The sequence below is a fragment of the Xenopus tropicalis genome, chromosome 2 (assembly GCF_000004195.4).
Source record: "Xenopus tropicalis strain Nigerian chromosome 2, UCB_Xtro_10.0, whole genome shotgun sequence".
Classification (NCBI taxonomy): Eukaryota; Metazoa; Chordata; class Amphibia; order Anura; family Pipidae; genus Xenopus; species Xenopus tropicalis.
The window spans coordinates 38,117,726-38,133,075 of NC_030678.2; the positions used below are offsets into that span (position 1 = coordinate 38,117,726).

The 15,350-nt window shown below is 41.4% G+C and overlaps 1 protein-coding gene across 1 annotated transcript in view; it reads left to right on the forward strand.

Annotated features, from left to right (window-relative positions):
- Positions 1 to 1,626: 1,626 nt before the first annotated feature.
- prkx (protein kinase X-linked) overlaps positions 1,627 to 15,350 on the forward strand; it is a 70,928-nt gene continuing 57,204 nt past the window's right edge. The window contains exon 1 of the mRNA XM_002940999.5: positions 1,627 to 2,746. Within this exon, the coding sequence (XP_002941045.1) occupies positions 2,548 to 2,746 (199 nt within the window). The 5' untranslated portion in view covers positions 1,627 to 2,547. The remainder of the gene's footprint in view (positions 2,747 to 15,350) is intronic.

Here is a 15,350-nt window from a genome sequence, read left to right on the forward strand (position 1 = left end):
GAAAAATAAGTACCAAAAAGTAACAATAACAATTAAACTGTAGTTTCACAAAGCAAAAGATTTTAGGCTGCGGGGGTCAGTGACACCCATTTGAAAGCTGCAAAGAGTTAGAAGAAGAAGGCAGATAATTAATAAACTATAAAAAAAAAAAATGAAGACCTATTGAAAAGTTACTTATAATTGGGCATTCTATAACATAAAATACTAAAAGTTAACTTAAAGGTGAACCACCCCTTTGAAATGTTACTAGCCACACTGGTTAATACACAAGCTTACTAGAATTACATTTTGCTGACACTCACTCTCACTTTTTGAATATATCAGCTTTACATGCCTTTCAGTGTGCCACTCCCCTTTGTCTCTTTGCCAGTGCACCACTTTTAATTAATTGCCCACCACCCCCATTTTCACTTTCTCCCCTCTATCTCCCTATGTAACATGTCTCCTTATTGCCCTCTGTTTTGTTCTTCACCTACAGCACGTGGATTTTTTTTTTTTTTTATCCAGTTCCCAATGTCATTTTGGTCTCATTCAAACACACCTCCACGTGCAAATCCTTCCACATTTCCACCCAATGTTACATTCACTTTGATATGCTACAAAAATACTGCATATAGCATATTAGCACAATATATATAGTGTTCTAGCCCCCACAGGAAGTGGTTGCACCAGAATTGGCAGGGAACTAGGAGATTCTGAGGTGTGTACTTGCTTTCTGTTTCCATGTGTCATGATATATGACTGACTCAACGTCACTACTTAGGGGCTGATTTACTAATCCACGAATCCGAATCCCGAATGGGAAAAAATCGGATTGCAAACGAACATTTTGCGACTTTTTCGTATTTTTTGCGATTTTTCCGTCACCATTGCGACTTTTTCGTAGCCGTTACGACTTGCGCGAATTGTCGCGACTTTTTCGTATTGAGCGCTCGAAAAATTTGGGAAAAGGTCGCAAAATACCGATCATTACGAAAAAAACGCATTCGGGCGCTTTTCGGACGTTCGTGGATTAGTAAATGTGCCCCTATGTGTGTAAAACCCATGAACCAGTTTAGATTGCAAGCTCTTTTGGGCAGTGCCCACTCTGCTGTTCTAAATAATTGGCTAACTTTATGTGTCAGCATTAAATATTTCAGGTGCTATACTACCAGCACTATGGCTGTCAGCCTTTGGTGATGTGTGATCTTGATGTCAAGCCACATCAGTAGATCCAGATAAATACAAAGTGAGGCATTTTTTTTTTTTGGCCAGGTGCAGTAACCCATAGCAACCAAAGAGGTGTCTGCTTTTAAACAGGTGATCAATAAATGCTACCTATTGATTAGTTGCTTTTGTCCACTAGACCTGTAGCAAACTTTGCACCATTTATTAATTTGTAAGTGCTTAAGGGCGTCCACTCAAAGAAGATTATGTAATACTGACATAATGATTTTGTTGGAGAGTATGCATTTTGTCTTTAAAATGGTACATTGCCGTCTTGCATTTATGTGGAGTTATAGAATTAAGTGTAACATATACAAAAATATTTTAGTTTTTTCTCTTTTCTTTCTTTTTTTTTATCCTTGTCCAGTAAGAAAGCGCTAAGGCAGAAATGATGTGACAAGAAAGAGCACAAAGCGAGAGGCAGCGCCTAGAATTTATTGGAATGGGAGGAGTTATTATGCTACGGGGGACCGCCCATTTCGGCTTCTTTTCTTGTCTGACTGAACTGCAGTTTGAATGTGCGGGGAGGGGGGAGGATGTGAAACGGCCTGAGAAAGTAACCCGGCAGCCAAACACCATCTTCCCTGGAACAAAGACTTTCCTTGTCGGAGCTTCCCAGGCAACTGACAGTGAAGTGCGAGCCGGCCTGGAGCAGCAGCAGCAGCAGCAGCAGCAGGTGAGGAGAGCAAAAGCCACTGACCCAGAGAGAAAAGTCCGGCTGCAATGAGAAGATCAAGTCTCCTTCCCCATTCCTTTCTTTAATTTCGCGTCATCCTCCCAAAGCCTCGCAGCCAATCAGGCAGCGGCTAGGGGCCGGTCGCAGTCGGCTATTGGTCAGTTCAGGCTGGCTTGGGCAGGACTGGGCACCAAGTGTAACGTGGGTGCCGCTGCTTGCTGCCGTACTACAGGTTTAGTGGCACGCTGGGTGCTGGGCGCCGCTCTGCCCTCCTGCTGCCAGCTTTGGTGCTGAGATACTCCGGGCGCCTGAGGACGACAAGGAAGCTTGCGTACCAAGCTGAGCCGCACTCCGCTGCGAGCTACTGCCACACATTTACACACGCAATGACGGGTTCCAGTCCCAGTGTTTATACCGCTGGCAGTGCCATCTGGGCGCACCCGGGGATGCCACACGAACAATAAGTTTTCCCAAGACGGAGGATTTCATCTTCATTTTCCAGATGCCACTTTCTCAAACTACTTGTGGGTGCCCACCAAGCTGGGCTGGCTGGCTGCATTATCCGCTCGTCTAACAGTGGGGGTCTCCACTCTTCTTGGGCTTTATTTGGCCCCAGCCTTTATTATATGCAGACATTGTAGCACTGGGTCACAAGTCGATTCCTGATGGAGGCAGCAGCTGCTGCTGTGACAGTAAAAGCCAGGTCTGGCTCTAGAAGTGCTGGCAAGGGGAGCTGCGATGGAGGAGTTGCTAGCCCCAGCTCAGGTTGCCTTGGACTTTCTGGATGTGGGCACACTTCATCGCCATGCCCAGAGCTACAGCAGCAGTACAAATTGGACGACTTCGATACTGTAGCCACAGTCGGTAAGTCTCCAGCCATATCCGTACAGGTATAGGATCCCTTATCCGGAAACCCGTTATCCAGAAACTTCTGAATTACGGAAGGACCATCTCCCCCAGACTCCATTATAAGCAAATTATTCTAATTTTTAAAAGTTATTTCCTTTTTCTCTCTAATAATAAAACAGTACCTGTACTTGATTCCAACTAAGATATAATTAATCCTTATTGGAGGCAAAACAATTCTATTGGGTTTATTCAATATTTTAATGATATTTAGCAGACTTAAGTTATGGAGATCCAAATTACGGAAAGATCCCTTATCCGGAAAACCCCAGGTCCCAAGCATTCTGAATAACAGGTCCCATACCTGTACTGTTAAAAGAGCAGCAATTGTTTGAGTTCTTTCTTTACCTTTGGGCCTTGCCTTTTTTTAAGTAAGTGGGTCCTAACGTGCATGGACATTCATATATTTGCCTCCTGTCCTTGAATGGTGTTAGGCCTCATTCATGCTGACCCCCTTTTTATACAGTCCTGTTCAGACTGATTTCACTGTTTGGTCAGTTGGACAGCCTTGTAATGCATCCTTATGAGGTATCATGGTTTCGCACACCCCGCGTGACTGGACCAGTGATATGAAGAATGCATATTTGCCTAGAATGGACTACTTTCATTGAGAATTTTCAGTCGTATGGTCCCAGGGTTTAAAATTTCTACAGTAAGTTGTACCGCTGTACATTCATTAATTGGGACGTTTTGACCAATATAACAGAATATAGAATATATCTTTATTGTCATTGTTACATAGTAAACAACGAAATATTTTTACCGTCATGGCTTGCGCCCAGTGGGTAATGTCCATAGTAGCAATTGCTTCTCACGTGCTACTTCCAGTTCTTTCTGTTGCAGTCATCTGAAACTGCAGAGATAATTGTCACCTTTTTAATTACTGCTGGTATTTTGGTGGCCAAAATACCTAGCTAAGAACCTGTGCTAGGAAATGCAACACTGTAATGGAAAACTTGGTGGTATGTCCCAAATGTATTTCCTATCTAACATAATTCTACCTCCCATTTATTGGTCTGATGTTCTGACAGAGGCAAAGAAGTTTGGAGAGGGTTTCTGAGTTCTCTGTTTAGCATCTGGGTGATGTACAGCCCTGGAGTTATCTAAATTACATTTCAAAAGGTACCCAAGAAAGGGAATCTCCACCCAAGAAAAACTAATTTTGAGCAACTTTCACGTGTACATTAACTACAGTTTTCCAGTGGATTTAGAGTTATTTGTAAATCTATTAGTAACTGCAGACAGTATTTGTTATCCATTTCTACAATGTAGCTGAAGTCTGTTCTCCTTCAGGTCTACTGAATTTTTTAATTTGCATTTTCTTTCATTATGCAAAATAAAAGAAAACCATTTTCAAGTGGAGACTGCTGGCATTAACTGTATAATATTCTTGGAACATGGTGTAAAAGCTGGCTTTTGTCTCTGACTGCTTACAGGTGTACAGCTATAGGTCACTGCCAAAAACTTCCTTTCATCTTTTGTTTTTAGTTTTATTGTGTTTACATGCTGTTTTAATAAGGAACGGGAGCATCCGTACCAAACTCCTTAAAACATTTATGCTTGTCTCCCTGGGTGCACAGAGACACTGTATCTACATCTGACACTGACATCAGTGTCGGATGTAGACCTTTGTGAAAATTGCATGTTCTAGCCTACATAACGTGACCTCATATAGCCTGCTATGCATTTCATTTGGGTTCATAAAGCCTAAGGGAAAATTATATTATAACAGAAATGTTTGTTTCCTGACAAACGTCCATCCAGCTTTTGTATTTTGTCATTTTTTCAGGGCATAGTAGCATACCCTGCATTCATACTGATAGGCAAGTGTGATGGGGAAACAAAGGAAATTACATTGTTTTGTTTTGGGGGAAAAAAGTTAGCATTATATACATATAAATAAGGGCTTGTACAGACGGGTGTTTTTGCCCTGCTTTCCCCTGTGGTGGCGGTCAACTCAGTTCCACCACAGACGAACCCAGGGTGGAACACAACCCTTTCTTCCCTATCGTGCTGTACTCACACAGGCGCATGTAAGTGCTGAATGAAGTTGGAACACAGCATGTTGCATGCGCTTACATGTGCCTGTGTAAGTACAGCTGGGAAGAATAGACTGCATCTGTTCCACCGGTCACCTGTGGGGGAACACAGAAAGGACCAACTGCAGGGGAATGCAGGAACAGACTCTCATGCAAGCCGTAATACAGTTATGGGACCTGTTATCTAGAATGCTCAGGACCTGGGGTTTTCTGGATAAGGGATCTTTCCATAATTTGGATCTCCATACTGTAAGTCTACTAAAAAAATCATTTGAACATTAAACACAGTAGGACTGTTGTGCTTCCATTAAGGGTTCGTTCTATCTTAGTTTGGATCAAGTACAAGGTACTGTTTTATTATTACAGAGAAAAAAATTCATTTTAAAAAATTAGTTATTTGATTAAAATTTAGTCTACGGGAGATGGCCTTAATTCGGAGCTTTCTGGATAACAGGCTTGCAGATAACTGATCCCATACCTGTACTACTTTCTCCAAGCTGTAGGACAGTTAAAGGCAAGAGTTTAATGCCATACAACATTCTAGACAGACTAGGGCTTGAAAGGTTAAACTGATCCTATGAGCCTACAGCTGGAAAACTTTGGTTTAGGCTGTTTTATGCATAAAGAAAGACGAAGAATCAAAAATGTAAAATTTGCCACTTTACCGTAACGCAAAATATGATCTCTTCTTTCCTGACCTCTGTCTCATTTCAGGGAAACCAGCACTGTGGCCAGAAAATGAATGTGTAGGGTGATAACAACCAAAAATGCCGTTATATTAAAATAAGGGACTTTACCTTCTGTTGGTGGGCACAGCTAACACACACTGAAATGCCATACATTAAGCAGTGTTTCCTTACACTTCATGTCAGTGAGCTGCAAGGTGCAGTGCGCAGACATGTGGAAGCCATGTGCTACCCCTTTCAGCTCAGAGCTCCCTTTGCACATACTACCAGCAACATTGTGCCTAGCTGAGGACAAACTTACTGACTTACTTTTATTACAAGGGGTAATTGAGGATTGGGAAGGAAAGCACCTAAGCTTGCCTTGCTGCATGCTTACAGCATCAAATATTTTTGCTTTTAAAAAAGTGATCAGTAAATACTTCCATTGCACCTTTTATTAAATAGCCCCTTTCGCTGTAAAAAGTATTTTGGTGCACCTTCTGCAAGATATTTTACGCTACTTTTACTCTACTTTCATATTTTTTTTTAACATTTGTATTGGTGGCCTGAATAATTTGTTGCAGAATTTTATAGAGATTATCTTCTCGCCCTCTCATTTACACGCCCTCTTGGTGTTCATTTAGCAGAAGTAGATTTTTGGAAGAAACCTGAACCTAGTTCTGCTTTTATTGTGTTAAGTCAGCTGTCTTTAAACTGGCTTGTAGTTGTCCTGACTTGCAATCCACTTGTTGTCAGAATGATCTCGGGCAAACCTTACTATTTCCGTGTTTCTTATTTTAGAAACGTAATTGGGTGCTGTCTTGGTTTCCTTTGACATGATGTGGCCATGGACCAAACACATTAGCATATCTGCTGATAATGCATGCCGCGGCTTTGTATATTTCTATTCTGGGCCTTTTACCTTTAGGCAAGTTTGTATTATGACATATCTATGGTTTTATTAAAGAAACAGTTAATAGTGTGAGCACAACCTATTGTTTGCACAGAATATTCCTTCTAGGAATATTTGCATTTATCCATAAGTGGCTCAAAAACAAAAAGGAGAATTTTCTAAAATGTCCTGATAGCTCTCTATCTGACACCAGCTGATCACACAGAGAAGAATGCTGCTGGCGTTCAATGCTAACTTATGCTGGTATTACATTCATGCATAATAGTAGGCAAAGTGTGGGTCCAGCTGCAGTAACCACAACAACCGATAGTTTGCTTGTATTAGAAGGACAAGGAGAGGTCACACCAGCCCAGAAAAAAAACTAATGGAGCACCACGACACTTGTAAATGTGCAATAGAATAACCGCATGCGAAAATTTTACTCTGCTGTGCATATGCAAGGCCCAAGGCTGGGGCACCCAGGAATAAGGTAATATGGCAGTATTGAACTGGTGCAGCTCTTGTCAGCAGATATTATTACTGAAAAGGTGCTGACTCATTTACAGGATTATTATTATTAACATTTATTTATAAAGCTCCAACATATTCCGCAGCGCTGTACAATAGGTGGGTTTCATACATTGGAGTAACATATAAAGCAATCAATACAAGAGGTGAAGCCCTGCCCAAAAGAGCTTACAATCTACAAGGATTCTGTCTAATGTCATATAGTGATATAAGCACTTGTTAGCTGAGAACTGAGTTACATTCAAGTCTATGGGTGGTTGATTTGGGCACTTTGGTGCCAAATTTTGGGGCTGCTAAAAAAAAAAAAAAAAAATGCAGCTCTTAAAGTGCTTTTAGTTGTCCCTTTGCACCATTGCCCTTAAGGCTGGTGTCACATAGGGTGATTAGTAACCCACGATAAATCTTCGCTACCGTGGGTTACTAATCTCTCCGATATGCCTCCCCACCAGCAAGAATGTGACTCGCTGCTAGGTTGGCATACGCATCGCTTTGCCCAAAGTTTTCTCATGAGGCAACTTTAGGTGACTTTGAAAAACTGAAGCAATGTGTATGCTATCCCACCAACATTCTTGCCAGTGGTAAGGCATTTCATGGAAATTACTCGCCCACGATAGCATAGGTTTATCGCAGGACCAATTTCCAATTGTGCCAACAGCCTAAAACAAATGAGGAGAGATTGCTACCTGGGACAACTGAGATAGAGTGGACCTGGCTTCACAACTCCACCTCATGTGTCATAAAGGCACCATGCTAAATTGATAAATACTTGTAATTCAAAGCCTTTTTAAGATAATCATCTGTGTGGTAAAATACATGCAATCGGATATGACATTGTTATTAATGTATTGCCCTGTAATGAAAGCAATATGTATATCCAGGTTAGTGGGTGGTGGTGTTCTTTGAAAAGGTCAGGTTCAAACAGGGTTTCCTGTAAATGAAGGAGCAGGCCAGAAGTGGGTGAGATTTACAAAGGGGTTGTGCTTTAGCGCAGGATGTTGCCATCATGAGTGTAGCAGTTGGAAGCCCAATTATCCAACAAGGCTTCTGGTACCCGATGTGATTAAGAGTCGGGGCTTAAGTATGTAGAACAGGCATAGAGACTTTTCAGGAGTGCTCCAGACAGTCAATGCACTACTGCTCTGGTGCTGACTGCACTAGTCAAAAGTTTCTAGCATCTCTATAGTAGCAATGATATAGGTCTTTACAGTTGTCACAGGTGCTTCCCATCTTGGATTCTGTTAGAACTGTCTGGGACAGTGCACATGCTCAGTGGGCCCTTGTCATTTTGATGCTAACTGCACTGGTTTTAAAGCTGGCATGTAATGTGAATATGAACAACTTACTAATCAACCTTATATTGTGACATTTATATTCTATATAAACAGTGTATAATTGGCCCCTAAGCTCAGTAACTGGCAGCAGCACAGAGCATGTGCAGTGAATCAGCAGAAAAGAAGATGGGGAGTCACTCTCCTTGTTTGCCATGTTTAGCTTAAAAATCACAGATTTTTCTTGAAAATAAAACAGACAAAATGTATGTATGCCCTGTTCATTGAACTCATGTTGATCAAGGGGTATACTGCCCCATAGAAATTTCAGTTGGTGTCACAATCATGTGTAATCCCATGAAAAACTGGATCTGCTTTTCAGTTTGAGAACGAGGTTATTAGATAATGGTATGTGTTCAGTTTGTGGTCTACTGAGTCACTTTGTACTAAATAGTTGCTGGAATGTAAAACGTTCCTTCACCTGTTTGGCAACTGTTTTTTGTTTTGCAAGAAGAGAATAGGTCATCGGGATGAGTTAATTTCCTGTTGGCAAATGCCATGTACACAGTGGTGTAGCTCAAAGTTACTAAGCCCTACAGCAAAATGTTTTGGGGACATATGCGCTCAAACATATGGAAAGATTGTTTTGCTTACTTATTAAAACTGCACATTAGTTTGGCCTGCCACCAGGTCTGTTATACTCCCGCTCTCCCAGTAGCCTCTGGTTCTGCTGTCACTTCTGATATATCCTTGTATAACCATCAACATTTAAAAGCATTGATACCCACACTTTGTGTCCTAATCCCTTCTCCTTTTAGATTGTAAGCAGAGCCCTCTTTACCCTCCTGCATTGGGCAGTTGTTGTTTTTGTTATCTTGTATGTTCAGTCTATACACCCATTTATTGTATTGCATTGGCATATAGTTAGCCAGTGTTTCTCAGCTATAGGCTAATGCCACACATTGGTGATTCCTGGCCTTCAGCTAAAAGAGGCCAAAAATCCATTCCCATGCTTGAATTAGCTGTGTCTGCACATGTAGCCACTGCATCAGGCTGGGTGCAGCCAAACGGAGCTAATTTTGGTGATTCAGAGCCAAAATGTACTCCATGTGTACTCTGGCTGACACAGTTGATTCAAGCATGGGGCAAATTTTGTGTTTATCCGCAGTCTGAGAATCTGCCATGTGTGGCATTAGCTTATGAACTCTGCCGAGCAACTTGTCTTTTGCCTTAAATCCACTGGTAAGAGAAAATAATAGACCTCATGGGCTGAATTGCAATGCTTCTCTGCTGGCTGAAAAAAAATTCAGAGGGTAAAAACACCACATGTTCAACCATCCATTAACGCAGGGGTCCCCAACCCCAACCTACTCGTGAGCCACCGTCAAATGTAAAAAGACATAAGCATCATAAAAGTTCATGGAGGTGCCAAATAAGGGCTAAGATTGGCTATTAGGGAGCCTTTGTGGACACAGTCAGCTTACAGGAGGCTTTATTTGGTAGTAAATCTTTTTTTTATTCAACCAAAACTTGCCACTTAAGTCAGAAATGTAAAAATGGACTTCTACATTGAGGCCACTGGAAGCAACATCCAAGGGGTTGGTGAGCAACATGTTGCTCACATGCCGCTGGTTGGGGATCACTGCATTTAGGAATAAAAAAAAAAATAATAAGTCTATTCTGCCTTAGGGTGATTGAACTTTTTTATACTAGTACAAATGTTCTCCAGTCATCGCATATTTGAAACGGTGTATAAAACATTGTATAATTTAAATGCATCTGACTATATCTGTTTATTGATATAAGAGTGAAAAGCCATGATTGCTCTTATGAAGTAAGATTATTACAGATATATGGTACAGTGCTTCCTTGGCAACACCTTTAACTGAAGATCTTTTAAGCGTTGAATTGCTCTATTACGCTTTGGAAAACTGAATTATAACTGTGGGTTCCTTTATAACATGGTGTACAAATATCCCTGGGGAAAAATCCTTGTATCTTTTATGGGGTTATTTCATGGGTGCATCTAGCAGTGTACAGTTTTGATGTGAAATGATCGGAGGCATAAGGGGCTCATGTGGCACACTGCCTGTTTTTTGGAATGTGCATGTCAGTATTTCTGCAACAGAATCCCTGTTCAGAGCAGATAGGGGGATATCTGTATCCCAAGCAATCTGTGGTTATGGCCATCTGTTTTATAGATATCCATACTAAATAACAGTTTATGTGCTAAAAGAAATATTAAAGAAATGTGTTTTTCTAAGTTACAAGAAACAGAAAATTTAGTTTAAACACATTAAAGGATAACTGAAGCACTGATGGAGCTTTTGTTCTTCTACAGTACATCTTAGGTGCTGTAATCTTCTACCTATGCACTAGCTCTATGCATAGTATTCCGATTTTTTTTTTTTTAATAAATAAACATTTGCTGTTTGTTTGTGAATGCAAGTTTATTTGAAGTAGAAAAAAACTCTCTAATTCACAAACTCAAAAATTGATAACTAAGCCCAACTATGTAGGGCTAAGTACAAGTCTGGAGTTTGCATTTGGAAACGCTGTATGGGTTTTTTGTATGGTGCACCTAGGGCTGTGTGAGAGCGCTACACCAGTCTCTTAAAAGGCCATTTTCTAATGGACAGATATATATTTTTCCCCCCGATTCAGATTTTCTAGTGTTAAGTCTGCCCCATTAGTTTGGTAAATTCAGGAATCCCAGGCTACATTCCTATTGCTTAATTGGTGTACAATTGCAAATGGCTTCAAAATTTGGATACATGCTTATACTGTATGGATACAGTTCCTAGTGCTAACAAAGTAGGGCTACATTTCCCAGTTCTTGCACAGTAGGACCACGTTTCCCAGGGCTTGCACAGTAGGACCACGTTTCCCAGGGCTTACACAGTAGGGCCACGTTTCCCGGTGCTTACACAGTAGGGCCACGTTTCCCGGTGCTTACACAGTAGGGCCACATTTCCCGGTGCTTACACAGCAGGCCCACATTTCCCGGTGCTTACACAGCAGGGCCACGTTTCCCGGTGCTTACACAGTAGGGCCACGTTTCCCGGTGCTTACACAGTAGGGCCACGTTTCCCGGTGCTTACACAGTAGGGCCACGTTTCCCGGTGCTTACACAGTAGGGCCACGTTTCCCGGTGCTTACACAGTAGGGCCACGTTTCCCGGTGCTTACACAGTAGGGTATATTTCCCGGTGCTTACACAGTAGGCGCACGTTTCCCTGGTGCTTACACAGTAGGGTATATTTCCCGGTGCTTACACAGTAGGGCCAAGTTTACCGGTACTTACCCAGTAGGGCTATATTTCCCAGTGCTTACACAGTAGGCCCACGTTTACCGGTGCTTACACAGTAGGGCCACATTTTCCAGAGCTTACACATTTCTTAGTGCTTATACTGTGTGGATACATTTCTTAGTGCTTAGAGGATGTTCTGCATTCCATAGCTGCTTTGTGAACTGTTCATTAAATTAAAACAACAATAAAATAAAATGCTTACATACCTGATAAACACATTGAACACACTTAATGAACCATCTGAAATACACACATCAGAAGATATACAGTGGTGTGAAAAACTATTTGCCCCCTTCCTGATTTCTTATTCTTTTGCATGTTTGTCACACAAAATGTTTCTGATCATCAAACACATTTAACTATTAGTCAAAGATAACACAAGTAAACACAAAATGCAGTTTTTAAATTAGGGTTTTTATTATTTAGGGAGAAAAAAAATCCAAACCTACATGGCCCTGTGTGAAAAAGTAATTGCCCCCTGAACCTAATAACTGGTTGGGCCACCCTTAGCAGCAATAACTGCAATCAAGCGTTTGCGATAACTTGCAACGAGTCTTTTACAGCGCTCTGGAGGAATTTTGGCCCACTCATCTTTGCAGAATTGTTGTAATTCAGCTTTATTTGAGGGTTTTATAGCATGAACCGCCTTTTTAAGGTCATGCCACAACATCTCAATAGGATTCAGGTCAGGACTTTGACTAGGCCACTCCAAAGTCTTCATTTTGTTTTTCTTCAGCCATTCAGAGGTGGATTTGCTGGTGTGTTTTGGGTCATTGTCCTGCTGCAGCACCCAAGATCGCTTCAGCTTGAGTTGACGAACAGATGGCCGGACATTCTCCTTCAGGATTTTTTGGTAGACAGTAGAATTCATGGTTCCATCTATCACAGCAAGCCTTCCAGGTCCTGAAGCAGCAAAACAACCCCAGACCATCACACTACCACCACCATATTTTACTGTTGGTATGATGTTACATAGTTACATAGTTACATAGGGTTGAAAAAAGACCATTGTCCATCAAGTTCAATCCATCTGAGTAAACCCAGCACACAACCTATACTAACCAATCTATACACTCACATACATAAACTATATATACAACCAGTAATACTAACTGTAGATATTAGTATCACAATAACCTTGGATATTCTGCTTGTCCAAAAACTCATCCAGGCCCCTCTTATAGGCATTAACAGAATCTGCCATTACCACATCACTAGGAAGGGCATTCCACAGCCTCACTGCCCTCACCGTGAAAAACCACCTACGCTGCTTCAAATGGAAGCTCTGTTCCTCTAATCTATAGGGGTGACCTCTGGTGCGCTGATTGTTGTTATGGGAAAAAAGAACATCCCCCAACTGCCTATAATCCCCTCTAATGTACTTGTACAGAGTAATCATGTCCCCTCGCAAGCGCCTCTTTTCCAGAGAAAACAACCCCAACAGTCTAATCTCATAGCTTAAATCTTCCATCCCCTTTACCAGTTTAGTTGCAGTCTCTGCACTCTCTCCAGCTCATTAATATCCTTCTTAAGGACTGGAGCCCAAAACTGCACTGCATACTCAAGGTGAGGCCTTACCAGGGACCTATAAAGGGGCAAAATTATGTTCTCATCCCTTGAGTCAATGCCCTTTTTTATACAAGACAGCACTTTATTTGCTGTAGTAGCCACAGAATGACACTGCCTGGAATTAGACAACTTGTGATCTACAAAAACCCCTAGATCCTTCTCCATTAAGGATGCCCCCAACACACTACCATTCAGTAGATAGTTCGCGTTTATATTATTTCTACCAAAGTGCATAACTTTGCACTTGTCAACATTGAACCTCATTTTCCAGTTTGCTGCCCAGTTTTCCAATTTTGTCAAATCGCTCTGCAAAGCGGCAGCATCCTGCATGGAACTTATAGTTTTGCACAATTTAGTGTCATCAGCAAAAATAGAAACAGTACTCTCTATACCCACCTCCAGGTCATTAATAAACAAGTTAAAAAGCAAAGGACCAAGGACTGACCCCTGCAGTACTCCACTTACCACACTGGCCCAATTAGAAAATGTTCCATTTACCCCCACTCTTTGTACTCTATCCTTCAGCCAGTTTTCTATCCAATTACAAATATTATGTTCTAGGCCAATATTCCTCAATTTGATCATTAACCTTCTGTGAGGTACAGTATCAAACGCTTTAGCAAAATCTAAGTAGATGACATCAACTGCCATTCCAGCATCAAGGTTCCTGCTCACCTCCTCATAAAAGGCAACTAAATTAGTCTGGCAAGATCTGTTACGCATAAAACCATGCTGGCACAAACTAATAGTATTGTGAACTGCAATGTATTCAACTATCCTATCCCTTATTACCCCTTCCAGAAGCTTTCCTACTACTGATGTCAGACTAACAGGCCTATAGTTTTCAGGCTGAGAACGAGATCCCTTTTTAAATAATGGCACCACATTAGCAATTCGCCAGTCTCTCGGCACCATGCCAAACCTCAACGAATCCTGAAAAATTATGTGAAGAGGCTTGGCAATCACAGCGCTCAGCTCATTTATTGCCCTGGGATGAATCCCATCCGGCCCTGGACCTTTGTTTACCTTTACATGTTCAAGTCTCTTTTGAATTTCCTCCTGAGTGACCCACGTGTCAGTAGCTAAATTACTAGCACTGGGTATATTAAAAGGGAAGCCTTCATTATCTGGCTCCTCAGATGTATAGACAGATGAAAAATAAGAGTTCAAAATTTCTGCTTTTTCCCCGTTCTCATCAACCAATGTACCCCCCCGTGATAATAAAGTTCCCACCCCTTCTTGCTTCATTTTTTTACTATTCACATAATTAAAAAATAATTTTGGATTCTTTTTACTCCTAGCTGCAATATCTCTTTCCATCTCTATTTTAGCTTGCCTGATAGCTTTTTTGCATGCTTTATTTGCTTCCTTGTACCTGATGAAAGTTTCCGCGGTCCCAGCTAACTTAAATGCTTTAAAAGCACGTTTTTTATTACCAACCTGTCTTTTATTGTTTTCAGTATGGAAATTTTAACTGCTGCCATTCTCACATGTTTAATGTCAGGATCCCCCAACATGGGCGTCCACAGAAGGGGGCAAGAGGGGGCACTTGTACCCCCTGGAAAAGTAGCAAAAAAAAAACCTTACTCCGTTTCTGCACTGTCCCCTCAAGCCCGTTTTGCTGTGCTCCGATTGGATCTTTCTTCTTGTGGATTCTCCAATCAGAGCACAGCTTCCTTGACAGACAGTAAAATTGACCAATCAGAGCACAGATGCACACAGGGATCGGGAGATTTTACAAACTGGAAACAGAAATGAAGACTGAAAAGAAGAATCTGCAGCTGTAACTTTACCTAAGAACCAACTCTCAACTTTTGCTGCAGTTTTAATCCCACAGGTACTATACCCAGGCACTATACCCAGGCACTATACCCAGGCACTATACCCAGGCACTATACCCAGGCACTATACCCAGGCACTATACCCAGGCACTATACCCAGGCACTATACCCAGGCACTATACAGTTCTAAAGAATCACTAGCTGACATTATCACTAGCTTCCAGTGTTATAGCGCCAGGGCCGGAATATCTGCCATCCGTACCCACTGTGTTTCACTGTATATAATGTGCTGGTTTTGTAAATACGGACTGCGTCTCACTGTATATAATGTGCTGGTTTTGTAAATAAGGACTGTGTCTCACTGTATATAATGGGGAGTCAGTATCCACTGCCTTTCTTGCTATAAAACTAACATAAACACATCTAAAGGGGTGGTTCACTTTTAAGTTAGCCTTTAGTATGTTATAAAATGGCCTATTCCTAGCAACTTTGCAATTGGTCTTCCTAATTA